Below are 14,348 nucleotides of genomic sequence, written 5' to 3'. Positions count from 1 at the left end.
TTACTTTTGCCCCCTGAATTATGGTGGCCCTGAAATTTTCCCCCCCAAACTTTTAAAACTCGATTTTTTCCCCTTAATGTGTGATTCAATGTTATTTTATGTCCTTCCGTCAAATATTCTGTGAGTTTGGTTGTTAAAGTAACACATGGGTCTCACTTGCTATTTGAGAAAAAGGGTGTTATGGGTAATTCCATGAAAAAGATTGATTCTGGCTTCTCAAATAGCACGTTCAAAGCTATTTTCACAGATAGCACGTTCAAAGCTATTTACCACCAATGGCGAGAGAAAAAAGAAAAGTTAAAGTTGGAATTTTTGTTTCTGATTCCTCTCTGATCTCTCTTCTCGCTCAGCTATTGCTTGGATTTCGGCGAATTTCAAAGCTGAAAACTCTAAGTGGCTTCTCTCTCTCTCTCTCTCCTCTCTATACATTTCTTGTCTAATTTTTCCATTTCGGCCATTTGTTTGAGAGCTCGAGTGTGTATTGGATTTCATCGCGTTTCTGGTAAAGATCTTAGGTAACCGTTGGGTAAAGTTTGGTCTTTTCTGATTTTTGGTTCGTTTTGTTTTTAGGAAAATAAGCAATTGATATTTGTATACTTAATTAGATACAGTTATTCATTTTCATAATCAGGGAGATCGTCCTTCGATTTATTTTATTTTAAAAAAAAAATTTCGTTGTTGCGTGGGATATATTTTTTTTTTCTTTCTATGAATCAAGTGATCTGGAAAAAAGCCTGTTTGAAAGTTAATGTTGGGAATTTCATTTTCTTTGGTGAGATAGTTTTTTGGCTGTGACAGAATCTGTAATATTATATTTGAGCCGAATTTGTTGATAGAGAAGTGAGTGAGAGTGAGAGAGAGAGATAGAGAGAGAAGAACCCAATAGGCTGTTGTGGAGATCTGGGAGCTATTTAATCTGTTATGCTCTATGAGGACTTTCTTTCCATCCGAGTCATGTAAAGAGTCACAGCTCAGTGCTCTAAATCCACAGTCTTGGCTCCAAGTGGAAAGAGGAAAGCTTTTCAAAATCTCATCAGACTCTTCATCTTCTTCTTCTTCCTCCTCCATGTAAGTTGACTGCTTTCACTATTAATTTTTTTTTTCCTTTCATTATCAGCTTGGTATACTTATTTTTATATATTATTTTTACGGTTGTAGAGAATCTCTAATCAAAGTCCCCGAGCCAGAGATACTCCCGTATTTTAAACCCATTGATTACGTAGCGGTTCTATCTCAAATTCACGAAGAGCTCGATTCGTGCGCTGCGCAAGATCGAGCGAACCTGTACTTGTTGCAGTTCCATGTCTTTAAAGGGCTCGGAGAAGCCAAGCTGATGCGAAGGACCCTCCGCGGAGCCTGGAAGAGGTTGAGCAGTGTCTACGAGAAGCTTATTTTTGGGGCGTGGTTGAAGTACGAGAAGCAAGGGGACGAGCTGATAGCTGACTTGCTCTCCACTTGCGGAAAATGCGCCTGTGCTGAATTAATGGAATTACCATAATGCCCTTTTCTCAAATAGCACGTGAGATCCATGTGCTATTTTAACTACCAAATTTCACAGAATATTAGACGGAAGGACATCAATGAAATTGAATCACACATTAAGGGGAAAACATCAAGTTTTAAAAGTTTGAGGGGGAAAATTTCAGGACCACCATAATTCAGGGAGCAAAAGTAACATTTTCCTAGTGAAAGAGGGGCTTTGAGTAATTTAGAAGAATAACCAGCCGAATGTTAAACTTTAAACTAAAATATGCGAGTTGACCAAAATATCTTTAATTTCTATCAAGCTAATAATAGCCATATTAATAGTTAACCAAAATTTTGTGCAGCCATCTCAAATATTCAAGCTAAGAAACAAAATACAATTCCATAGCCCACCAATATGCCTATTTCTTACACTATTTTGTAGTAATCGTAAAATCAAACACTAACTCGTCTAACCCGAATTCCATTAAAGCTAAATTAAACTTTTTATACGTATTCTATTTAAACTTTTATTTCCGTTACACTTCGAAGTGCAATGTGGTCTACAACATGATCATCATCCACCACCGTTTCAATCACCGCATACGATATTTCTCTACAAACTTTTCAATATGTGCGTTGAAATCATGTTCATCATCAATTATCTCTAAAGAGCTTGATAGAGTCCTCGTACACATCACAACCACACGAGAGGCTAATATGTTCATGGTCCTAGCCATAGGAAAGACAAGATGCAACCGAGTATTATGCATAATTAATAATTTTGTAAATTTTTATTGAAAAACTACAAGACATGTTTTACGCCTATAATGTATGATTATGCTTAACTTGAATTTTTTTTTTTTGGCATTGTAGCGAAATAGCCAAAATGAAATTATGAAATTTGTTTCTAGCCTATGTTTCACAATTTTTAGGGAAATAGCCAACAGACTTATGTGCCAATAATTAAGGTCTGATTTACCCTTATTTATTAACAAATTCGTCACTTTCTCTCTCCTACTTTTTTCCTACATTTTTTTTACATAAAAACTTCAAAAAACCATATCTATCTCATATGAACTCGAAATTGAGTGATTCCAAATCCTACGGATTCGTGACGCCGAGATCTTAAAAAATAAATCCATTGTGTTTGATGAAAAATCATGTTTAATACCATAGATGTAGAAAAATCACGTTACTACCTTAAATATGGAAATAACTGGAAATTTTTGAAATTATAAAAAAAAAATGGAAACGTAACTATGATGCATTAAACATAATTTTTCATCAAACACAATGGATCTATTTTTGAAGATCTCGACGCCACGAATTTGTAGGATCTGAAATCACTCAATTTCGAGTTCGTATGAGAAAAATACGAATTTTTGAAGTTTTGATGTAAAAAAAATTATTTGAAAAAAATAGGAGAGAGAAAGTGACGAATTTGTTAATAAATAAAGGCAAATCAGACCTTAATTATTGCCACATAAGCCATTTGGCTATATCCCTACAAATTGTCAAACATAGGTTAGATCAAAAATCACATGTTTAAAGTGGACTAATTACTTACAAATCTCTTTTTTTTTTGGCGGCTCTCATGACTTAAATAGTTTGCACAATAGTTGATTATTTTGGGCATATATCATCATCCAAATAATAACTCAGTTATATTATTTTCGTGAAAGACATAAGAAACGACATGAGCAATTACATTAGTAAGATTGGAGATGTGGTGGGAAGATTCTAAGTTCTATGACATTGACCACCTTTAATTTTTTTTTTTAAGGCAGCTTTGTTGCAGTGGGGATTGAACCCACGGCCTCCACACAGGAGGTGGTGTGGAATTACACTAGGCTATCTATCCTAGGTACCACTTGCCCACCTTTAATTTTTGAGACGGTAAAATATTTTAGAAAATATATGAAAATCGCAAACATTAAACTAAGAGAATATTCATTGCATTTCAGTTAAACCCACGACATTTCAATTAAATACAAGGGCATATCGTCATATCAGAGAGAGTCCAATTTATAAGAGGAGACTCGAAGAACACACAATATGCCAAGTAGAAGAAGAAATCAGATCGAAAATATAGGATTGTAAAAAAAAGACGAAACCAAAATGCTGAGCAGAAGAGCTTCTGGTAATCCTTCATCTTTCTCTCTCTTTGCTCATTTTCGTTCTTGTTCTAGATATGCTTCTACACGTACTTCTAGCTCCAGGGCTGAATTTGAGAAATTGGTCCAAAATCGGTGTAAATCAAGAGACTTCACTGTGGTCGAAGCTCTTCGACTCTCCAATACCTTCTCTGATATGAGACCCATGCCCGCTGTTTGGAGTTTCAATCATTTGATTGGTTCAATGTCGAAGATGAATCAGTTCTCCACTGTGATCTTGATGTACTCTCACCTCGTCAAGTTTCGTCGGAACGATTTCGAACCCGATGTTTCTACTCTGACCATTGTTGCTAAGTGTTTATGGCGGTCAGACAGTGCAAAGTCAGGTTTCTCAGTGCTCTCAGTGGCCATTAAAAGGGGGATTCGTCCTAATTCGTTCACCATGAATACTCTTCTGATTTATAAGTGTATTTTGGATAAAATTGCCGTTAATGTGAGAATCATCTTGTCAAACAGTTACGAACTTTTGGAATAGAGCCCGATTTAGATTTGTTAGTTTTGGGCTCCGAGCACTCGTCGATACGATTGAATAGATCAAAATATAGGATTAAAGTAAATTAACGAGATATTATAAACTATCTGCAAAAAAATAAAGAGTAGCTTAATATTATTGATGGTGATTTTGGCAATGAATTAAGAAAGTATAATATGCGAAGAAGAAGTTAGATGCCTTTTTTTTGGCATGTGGCTATATATATATATAGGATTCTGCCAGATCCAAGTAATAATTGCACCAGTCCTACTGGTGATTCTTCTCGATCCGGTGGATCGAATTCTATCCCAATACCAAACGTCTTCAAAACTATATAATTACCTCACATAAACTCAGTGGAGGTAATTTAATGGAATAGTCTCAGTCTATTAAACTCTTTGTTCAGGGGCTAGGCAAGTTCGAATACCTTTTCGGAACAACCGTTGCACTAGACGCAGTCAAAGATCCAGTCAAATATGAGAAGTGGGAGACCGAGAACTCGATGATCATGTCCTGGTTAAGTAAATTCCATTGAGGAGCCTAGGAAGGACGTAGATGCTTCTTCCATCAACGAGCCAAATTTGGATGGCAGTGAAAGATACGTACATGGATCTCAAAAATGCAGGCCAACTATTTAAGATCAAGTCACGACTGAGAAAAACAAATCAGGGAGATAAGATGGTCACTCGATGCTATTGAGGCAGAAGTTAGATCTCTACTGCAACTATGAATGGAGTTGCCCACAAGACATCACATTCTATCTTCGCCGAGAGGAGAGTCTCCGCCAAGTCATGCTCGGACTAAGCATCACTGACATCACAACCAACCAAATGGACACCACCACTATGATGTTGTCCAGGTCTGACTTGAGCCAACGCTTCACCGACTCCAACTATCGCTTCTCAAAGAAGCTTAATCGCCAGATTTGCGACTACTACAACAAACCCGGATGCATCAAGGCCATATGTTGGAAGCTCCATGGCAAACCAGCCCATTTTCAGCCATCTCAGTGATCCTCCCGAGATAACAGAAGTGCTTATCAAGCATCATAAACTATTTCTAGCGATTAAGGAGCCCAAACTTCATCACCTGAGCAGAATTTCTTCAACAAAGAAGACTTAGAGAAACTATATAAGCTGTGGACCCCACATAAGTCATCTTCCTCACTTTCATCATCCTCACTTGCCTAGAAAGGTAGCTTCAAAACAACCCTATGTGTCTCCACATGTATCCTTAATCCATGGATAATAGATTCAAAAAGCCACTGATCATATGCCTGGGTCCTCTTATTTATTCAACTCATATTTTCCATGTTCTGGCTATCAAAAAGTAAAAATTGCAGATAAATCTCTCTCTGCTACTGCCGGTAAAAGTTGAAGCATTCTCTCCCCATCCATCATTCTAAAACAACGTTTTACATGTTCTTAATCTAGCATGTAATTGATTGTCTATCAACAAATTAGCTGTGGATTCCCAATGTAAACTCACCTTTGGTTGTGTCTTTTAGGACCTATGTTCAGGAAAGATGATTAGAAATGCTAAATCACACATGGGACTCTACTATCTCTTAGAGGTCAGTTGGAGTAAACAAATTCAAAAACCCTAATACTCTAGTTTCTTTGGCTTACTTGATGAAATAATGTCGTGGCACTTTCACTTAGGCCATCCTAGATTTGGGTATTTAAGACACTTGTTTCCTAACTTGTTCCAAAATAAATGTGTTGATTCTTTGCAATGTGAAATTTGTGAGTTTGTTAAACATAAAAGAGTTTATGTTCCTTCCATCAAGTATACTTCATCTAAATCATTTTCATTGATACACAACGACATGTGATGACCATCTCGTATCGGAAACATTTCAAGAATAAGATGGTTCATCACTCTCATTGACGACTAGAACATATGGATCTATTTGTTGAAAGAAAAATCAGAAGTAGCTATTACCTTCAAAAGTTTCTATATCATGATTGAAATTCAATTTCAAACAAAGATTCAAATTTTAAGAACGGATAATGGAAGATAATATTTTAATAGCATATTAGGTAAATTTTTAACAGAAAAAGACATCATCCATTATAGTTCTTGTGTTGATACACCTCAACAAAATAGTATTGCCAAAAGAAAAAATAGATACCTACTTGAAGTTACTCGAGCTATAATGTTTCCTATGAATGTTCCTAAGCGTTTTTGGGGTGATGTTGTACCAACTGTATCATTAATTAATAGAATGCCAAATAAAATTCTCAGCTATCAAACCCCAGTACATAAACTACAAACTCATTTTCCCGAAAATAAATGTTTTACTAATCTATCTCTAAAAATCTTTTGATGCACTTTTTTTTTCATATTCATGACCATAAAAGAAGAAAAATGGATTTGAGAGCTACTAAATATATTTTCTTAGGTTTCTCTCAAACACAAAAAGGTTTCAAATGCTTTGACCCTAGATTGGATAAACTTTTCGTTAGTATTAAATGTTACATTCTTTGAAACAAAAACATTTTTTTTAGAAAACTTCTCTTCAGGAGGATACAACTCACAATGAAGATCAATTTTAGGACTTACAAGTCTTGCCTTATGTGAAAATTATGAAAATACCCATAAACCAAATGATAAGAATATTAGTGTTTCAGCTCTTAACGACAGTAATAGCATTTCATCTACTAAGGAAACTGAAGCTAGTCATATTGAGGATCAATCTATCGAATTTAGGCCCTCGAGAAGGCACACGAGAGATTCACATGCTTACCTTTCATAGAACAAAAATGCTTTTCATAAATTCAAAATTCTTACCTTTCATATATATTGACCGAAGAAATGAGTCGAATATAATAAAAGTAAGAGACTATCCTAACCTCACTAACGTATTGTTAGACAAGGCTAAAAAGAGTAAACCCTATAAAACAAATAAAAGCTCCAAACGCACACAAACGTTGCGTGAGCTGGAAGTAAGACACGACTAAACCCAAATACAAACTTTAAACCATCAATCCCAATACTCCCCCTCAAGTTGGATGAAAGATTACATTGAGAGACAGGTTGGACATCATCGATCGCAAAGATGGAGCTGGAAGAGGTTTTGTAAATGCATCAGCTAGTTGGTGTTGAGTCTGAATTGGTAATAACTTGACGTCTCCATGTTACACATGACCACACACAAAGTAGAGATCTATCTCAATGTGTTTGTACTCATGGAACGCTAGATTAGTGGCAATGTACACCGCAACCTGATTGTCTCAGAACAAGACTGTCAGACTTTTTTTTTTAATAACTTGAAAGTCACGCAACAATTGTTGCAACCATATCAGTTCGCTTGTTGTAGATGCTAAGGCCCTTACTCCAATTCTGCTGACGACCTGGACACAATGCTTTGCTTCTTGGACTTTCAAGCTACCAAGCTATCCCCAATAAGCATGCAAAATCTTGTCACTGATCGTCGTGTATCTGATCATTCAACGCCATAGCAACATAGCTCAATTGATCTTGATTAGCAATATTGTTGGAGCTGACAGATCTTTGCTTCTCATCTTTACAGACCATAGAAAAGACTTTATTTATTGGAGGCAGATGATCTATACTTCATGCCATACTCATTTTGGATAAAATTGAGTAAATCTTTCGATCCTCCACAAGAACACGTGCACGGAGGCTTGTAGACGCTCAACTCTTCCCAAAGAATCTTGAGTTTCGTGTAGTACACGCCTACGGGTTTCTGATCTTGAACGGGATTCATAATCTCTTGTCGCTACTCGAAAATCCTTGGTCCTTGCTTTGTTCGTACCATTCTTAAAGATCTTCCCAAATTTATATCGCTGACTCGCCATAGACCACGCTAGATGCAATCTCTTTGGTGCAACAATTCATAATCCAAGTGATGACGATGTTGTTGTTTCTTCTCCAGGAATTGAGAAGATTCACATTGGATTCTTGTGGCTTCGCGATTGAGCCGTCGATGAATCCGAGCTTGTTCGTGATTGAGAGCGCCATCTTAAGGGATCTACGCCACGAGTGATAGTTATCGCCATTCATCGATTAAGTCACCAAGATCATTCCCAATGAATCTGTATGATGCGGAAAGTAAGGATCAATCGCTTCATCCACTGAAGCTTTCCTTGAGTTGATTTCCATCACCGATCGTTCTCCGGTCAAGGCTTCTTCTGTTGACATCTCAAATCACAGCTAATAAGGAATTGACGGCTAAGAAGAGAATCGATGAGGATTCGACCAATCTTTGAATAGCGTAAGTGGCTCTGATACCATTTCACGGATTGAACTTGGAATCACGGTGAGAGAACGGAAATCAGGGAATTGAGAAAAGGAAATTTCATAGAACAAAATGCTTTTCATAAATTCAAATACTGGTAAAGTTATTAATATATATCGACTAAAGAAACGAGACGAATATAATAAAAGTAAAAGACTATCCCAACCTCGCCAACATATTGTTAGACAAGGCTAAAAGAGTAAACCATATAAAACAAATAAAAGCTCCAAACGCACACATATGTTGCGGGAGCTGGAAGCAGGCCCGACCCACCCAAAATTTCGAAAAACTTATTACTCCAAATATCGTATTTTAAAACTATTTTCTTATGATACTTAAACAGTTGTTTTTATTTCGAGAATACCTTATTTAATTCTAAGAATATCTCATTTATTTTTTTTTCTCTTGTTTAAACCTTCTTCAATTGTGATAATTACAGTAGTTCTCTTATTTTTTTAAATACAATATATTAATTTTCATTCTTTTTTTAATAATATATTTTTCTATTATCAGAATACCTTATTTTTTTTTAAAAAAATTATCTTAATAATCATTGTTTTAAATAATTTTACCCTATTCAAACTAAAATAAATAAATGATTTCAAATTAATAAGATAAAAAAGGCCAAAAGACAAAAAAAAAAAAATACTTTCATATGGAAAAATAGAATTTATATATATATATATATATATATATATATATATATATATTAATATGTTATTTTCATTTTATTTTTTATTTTTTTAAGATGACTGAGAAAAAAAAAATTAGGGCTTTTTTTTTTCTTCTTGCCCAGGGCTCCCGATTTAGTTGAGCCGGCTTTGGCTGGAAGTAAGACACGACCCAAATACAAACTTAAACCATCAATCCCAATATTACCCGATGTTGCCATCGTCTGAACCGAACATAAGTCCAAGTAATATTTCTCCAATCCCTGATTTTTCTCAAACTATTGAATTTCTAGAAGAGTCAGCCAACCCCGAATCTAAAAAAGTATCCACGATAGCCTAGATGAACCTCTACCCGAAACTACACCAGACTTCCTTTCTATTTGCTGTCAAACTACGTTTCCTATCAAAAACCTCTCCCCTAGCATTTATCTATTTTAAAAGCAAGCAACCTTTATATTTGTATTACGACCATTAATTTAAAACGGTTTAGAAACTCAGGTCCCGTTTGGTTATGTTTTTCAAACCTGTTTTCGGTTTTCTGTTTCTAAATTCTAGAAAACAGTTTTAGAAAACATGTTTGCTTATAGTACTTAGAAAACAAATTTGGAATCATGTTTCTTTTTGTTTGAAATTTGTTTAGAAAACAAGAAATAATGAAAGTGTATTTTCTACTTTATCTCTCTTATATTTTAAAACAATTGAATAAAAAACATAACCAAACAACATTTAAAATATTCTGAAACGTAATTCTAAATCTGTTTTTCAAATTTAAAAATTAGAATAAAAAACAAAATTTAAAAACAGAAAACGAGTTTAGAAAACTAAACCAAACGGCTTAACTTTCCTTTCACATATCAGTGGTCTCTTCGGGTCAACATTGAGCGAGTTCGGGTCAAGCCCAAATCCAGAGCCAAAGCCCATGGTCACCTTCTTTCAATTTTGAAACTGAGAACTGTCTGAAGCTCAAAGCTTCATTCGATTCGCTGCCTCAAAAAGGGCGGGAGATTTGAGAGAGAGAGAGAGATGGAAACCGCGATGGAAATCGTTCCTTCTTCTTCAGAGCATCTCGACCTCGAAACCATTTGCAGGTATATATCTACGTCTGTATACATTTCAAGTATTCGAATTTTTAAAACAATGCCTTCGTTTAAGACCAACGATTGGGTTTTGTTCGTTCGAAGCCGTACGAGAGAGCTCGAAAACATGCTTGATAATTGGAACGAAGGAGCTTCGGAGTCGGAGAATTTTCTGGGAGATTGCGCTCTCAATTTTAAGGTTCTTCGTGAACTATTTTGTATATTTACATCGGATATAATGATAATATTCATTTGTGTCAGGGTTTTAAAAACGGTGTGTGCGAAATGTGCAGAGAAGAGTTGAGGAAATGGTTTCGGAGTGGTCATATGTTGGTTTTTCGGATGATAAAGAATATGGTAATTATCATTTTAGCAGTCTTGTTAATACTGTTCTTGGTGGTGAATTGATGGCTGTTTGGGATGATAAATTACTTGAAATATGTCTTTTTCATAAATTTTGGTGCGATTTGGCTGCGTCCTCTATGCAAGTAAATTTATGATAAATATACTATATTTATTAATTATTGAATGAAGATATTTTAAACTTTAGTGTTGCAAATTAAAACTCTGAATTGGAATAAGAGAGTGCATATGATAAATGGAATTTCTGGAAATATGGCACCGGATTCACTAATTTGTTTTTCTAAAACCAAGTTTTGAATTATTTTGTTTTTAACCCTTTTTTGCCCCATCTTCAAAAGTGATCCATAATTATAAGATCACTATATCGTTTGACGTTATACCCTTTTTCTTTTATTTATTTATTTTTTGCTTTTCTCTTTGTGTTTCTCACTTAATTGTGATTTTATAGAGACATGTATGGAACGCTTGAGCGAGGAGCTAAAATCAGCTGAGGTAGCGAGTGCCAGGATGTCTCAAGATATTGAGGCTCTATCGAGGACCCAAGCTGAAGGTGAAAAACCACAGTTTTTCTTAGTGTTTACACGTGATCTTGTTTATTTAAACTTAGCTGGTTGAATTTGTAGATTTTAGCCGATTGGAGATTGAGCTTGAAAGCTTGAAGTGTTCGTTGGATGTTCGAGCGATGCAGGTTAGTCTTTCTTTGTTGCTTTTCTGTATCTTAAGGTTTATTGAGTTTACAATTTTACATGCCGTCTTTTGTACTTATTCTGGTGTTTAAGACATCATCTACTCCCCTTTATTTTATTTATTTATTTTTTTTTTTTTGGGTAGAATTCGGAGACAGTAAACCATGTCATCAATAATGATTCAAGCTCAGTGAATGTCTCTGGCAGTGACAAATTGCAGGTTTTATAATCGTTACACATTTTTTTTTTATGACTAAAGTATGTTAAAATTACCATATTTCTAATCATGCTCGATTATCCTTTGGCACCATCGGGATAAAATTGAATTGATTTCTCAGTTCTTTTTTTTTTTTTTTTTTTAAGTTTCTTGCATGTAGTACTTCTAACCATTGTATTTTTCTGTACCTTGCAGCTATTGGAACTTGAAAACCAAATACAGAAGAAAAATCTCATCTTGAAATCGTTAGAAGATCTGGATTGTATATTTAAATGGTATTCCTAATTCTTTGTCACATAAGTATGTTTTATCAGTAAAATGGAAATCATTTACTTGGTTTTACTTTTAATTGCAGGTTTGATGCCACGGAGCATTTCGAAGATTCATTTACAGGTTTGAAAGTCATTGCACTTGATGGAAACTGCATTCGGTTGTCACTGCAGACATACATCCCTATATCAGAAAGTTTGTTGTCCCAACAGTCACTTGAAACAGTCAATGGGCCAATTGAAGCGAAACACGAGTTGCTGATTGAAGTCTTGGAGGGTACTATGGATCAAAAGAATGTTGAGGTATCATCAATTATGTTCCATCTATTATGTTCGTGAATTGAATTCTATTTCCCAAAGTTTTCCGGTTAGCTGTCACATAACTACAAAAAAAAAAAAATGTGCCTTCCCAAATAAAAAACTTCACGATGTCGCCTGTTTAAGTCAGAACTCATTATTTTCTGAATAAATAAGCTGTTTGGCATACATGGACCTCATAGAGAAGGATATACAGTAATCTATGAGCCTATGAAGTGTATATCAGCTGAATGGAATCTTACAACTTTTTATTATGCTAAATTTGTAGAACATTTTCCCCGGCATTAATATTTTATGCTTGAATGTTGCTGGTATGAAGGCGTTGTTGAGACATGAAGTCAAGCGTTGATGTAACATTTTTTCATTTACCCCTGATAGTCACCCGATTGAATGCATAGTGCATATTTTGCTTAAATTCTGTTGATATATTAAAAGGGTTTTTAAATGCTATTAATCTCTGTTTAATTTTCCAGATATTCCCCAATGATGTGTGCATCAACAACGTGTTCAGTGCAACAAAGGATTTCAGGTTTGATTTCTGATCTTATATCGTTCTCATATACTATTTTAGGGTTTTGTATGGAAACAAAATGGCCATTTCTTTATTCTTCTCATATCAGACCCAGTTGCACCATGGAAATTGGGTTTTGCAAGGAAACAGAATGGCCGAATCTTAACTATGCTTATATCAGACTTAACTGCATCATGGAACAAAATCATGAAGCTACTAAATCTTTGAGACCCGTTATGCACTACTGACAACTGATTCTATTTAACTTCTTCTGCAGTAAATCTTCATTGCAGTGGCTTGTAACAAAAGTCCAAGACAGAATTGTTTTGTGCACAATGAGGCAACTTGTGGTAAAGAGTGCAAATAAATCAGGGTAAAAATCTCCTCTATCACTGTTTTTTTCTCCTTGCTTCAGGTCTATCTTAAATATCCTTTCAGTATAATTATCAAGTTTTAAAGATGTCTGAAAAGTATTTGGATGTAGACACTCTTTGGAGTACATGGATAAAGACGACATGATGATCGCTCACCTTGCCGAGGGAGTCGATGCATTCATTAAGGTTCCGCATGGTTGGCCAATGTCAAGTTCTTCATTGAAACTGACATCCATTAAGAACTCTGATCGCCTCACAAAGGAATTCTCTCGGAGTCTTCTCAGTAAGGTCAAGGTGAGATTTTGTATTTGAGGGACCTCTATATTTAAAAAGTTATTTCAGAAAGTGAACTTATGAGGGACCATTTCAACACGATTCTTTTCTTGTTGAAATGGTAGCTAGAAATTGAATTTAATACCAAAAAAAAAAAAAAAAAAAAATTTTAACTGCTGGTCATTGTTATAGAATTCTGTTTTGATTTTTTGAATTGTTTACTAGGAAGCGGCAAATTCCCTTGAAGCACACACCCGGCAGAGTCTGTCTGGTTTTTTGGATAATGTTGAGAAAATACTAGATGAACAGAAGCAAATAGAACTCGCATCTGAATAGATACTGAAGAATGTCCAACGATACATTTCCAGTACTTAAGATAACACCGTGTTTATAATCGTTCTACTCTTTACATCAAAAATTAATCTTACCTTTAGATTTTGGGGAAATTACCAATCTCGCTAAATGGGATCGCTGGGTTTGATGTCTGTAACTTCAGCTCATTTATTTATCTATTGTAAAATCTCTGGCTGAGCATTGATAATCTGAAACTCATTTTGTATCTTGTATTCCCTCGAGTTGATCCGAAATATGAAAAGCTTACCTATACCAGAAAAGTTAAAAATAAAAGTACAAACTGATGCTACACTATAAAGTATATAAGGCTAGTGTGAGAAAGCAATTGAAGAACAAACGAGTCATGGGGTAAACAAATACAGATAAACGCTTTTCGCCGTATGATTCATGGGATCTATAATCTTTTCCAACAAGGGGTTGATTTTCTAAGTTATTGTTCAGTAATTTTGGATGTGTAATGAAAGGCTAACCATTCAGGTCTGCTGATCACTTCAAAGCAATATTTTTTCCCCATTTGTTCCTTATATACACTCGATTAGCAACCCATAATTATTGCTACATATATCAGCAATCTGAAAAAAAAAAAAACTAATACTCTTTATTATTCTCTCTTATGTTCAATGTCTCTAAGCCAAAATAAATCACTTTATTGACATACTAGACAATATGGCTTACACCAACAATGAGCTGAAACACTTTCTCTGATACGGATGGATCTGAATTGAAGAACAAACGAGCAACGAGGAAACAAATACAGATAAATGCTTTTTTTAGTACGATCCACAGATCTATAACCATTTCCCACATAAGTTCCTTTATGTATTCAATTAGCAACCCATCATTATTGCCACATATATCA

The 14,348-nt window shown here is 35.1% G+C and overlaps 2 protein-coding genes across 3 annotated transcripts; both read left to right on the top strand.

Moving 5' to 3' along the window:
• Positions 1 to 410: 410 nt before the first annotated feature.
• Positions 411 to 1,632, top strand: LOC149394065 (ETO1-like protein 1). The gene is made up of 2 exons (XM_089616688.1): positions 411 to 1,068; positions 1,159 to 1,632. Exons 1-2 carry the CDS (start codon positions 929 to 931, stop codon positions 1,496 to 1,498), a joined length of 480 nt encoding a protein of 159 aa, XP_089472814.1. The 5' UTR covers positions 411 to 928; the 3' UTR covers positions 1,499 to 1,632.
• An 8,369-nt stretch (positions 1,633 to 10,001) lies between these two features.
• LOC149394064 (uncharacterized) lies at positions 10,002 to 13,694 on the top strand. Of its 2 annotated transcripts, XM_089616672.1 has the most exons (12): positions 10,002 to 10,136; positions 10,230 to 10,323; positions 10,418 to 10,481; positions 10,936 to 11,037; positions 11,111 to 11,175; positions 11,319 to 11,393; positions 11,586 to 11,665; positions 11,746 to 11,962; positions 12,451 to 12,506; positions 12,766 to 12,861; positions 12,973 to 13,156; positions 13,361 to 13,694. In XM_089616672.1, the coding sequence occupies exons 1-12, from the start codon at positions 10,072 to 10,074 to the stop codon at positions 13,469 to 13,471; spliced, it is 1,209 nt and encodes a 402-aa protein (XP_089472798.1). In that variant the 5' UTR covers positions 10,002 to 10,071; the 3' UTR covers positions 13,472 to 13,694. The 2 variants fall into 2 exon arrangements, with proteins under 2 accessions (XP_089472798.1, XP_089472799.1); XM_089616673.1 differs by lacking the exon at positions 11,319 to 11,393.
• The last annotated feature ends 654 nt before the right edge of the window (positions 13,695 to 14,348 follow it).

This window comes from Urtica dioica, chromosome 6 (genome assembly GCF_054948205.1).
Source record: "Urtica dioica subsp. dioica isolate 48M chromosome 6, U.dioica_male_clone48M_v1_H2, whole genome shotgun sequence".
Taxonomy (NCBI): Eukaryota; Viridiplantae; Streptophyta; class Magnoliopsida; order Rosales; family Urticaceae; genus Urtica; species Urtica dioica.
Note: the sequence above shows the minus strand (reverse complement) of the source record. Positions and strands in the feature narration are given on the sequence as shown.

Coding starts and splice junctions, on each gene's coding strand:
- LOC149394064 (XM_089616672.1), top strand. CDS start 10,072: ATGGAAACCGCGATGGAAATCGTTCCTTCTTCTTCAGAGCATCTCGAC. Junction 10,482..10,935: donor TTCGGATGATAAAGAATATG/GTAATTATCATT, acceptor GTGATTTTATAG/AGACATGTATGGAACGCTTG. Junction 11,963..12,450: donor TGGATCAAAAGAATGTTGAG/GTATCATCAATT, acceptor TTAATTTTCCAG/ATATTCCCCAATGATGTGTG.
- LOC149394065 (XM_089616688.1), top strand. CDS start 929: ATGAGGACTTTCTTTCCATCCGAGTCATGTAAAGAGTCACAGCTCAGT. Junction 1,069..1,158: donor TCTTCTTCTTCCTCCTCCAT/GTAAGTTGACTG, acceptor TTACGGTTGTAG/AGAATCTCTAATCAAAGTCC.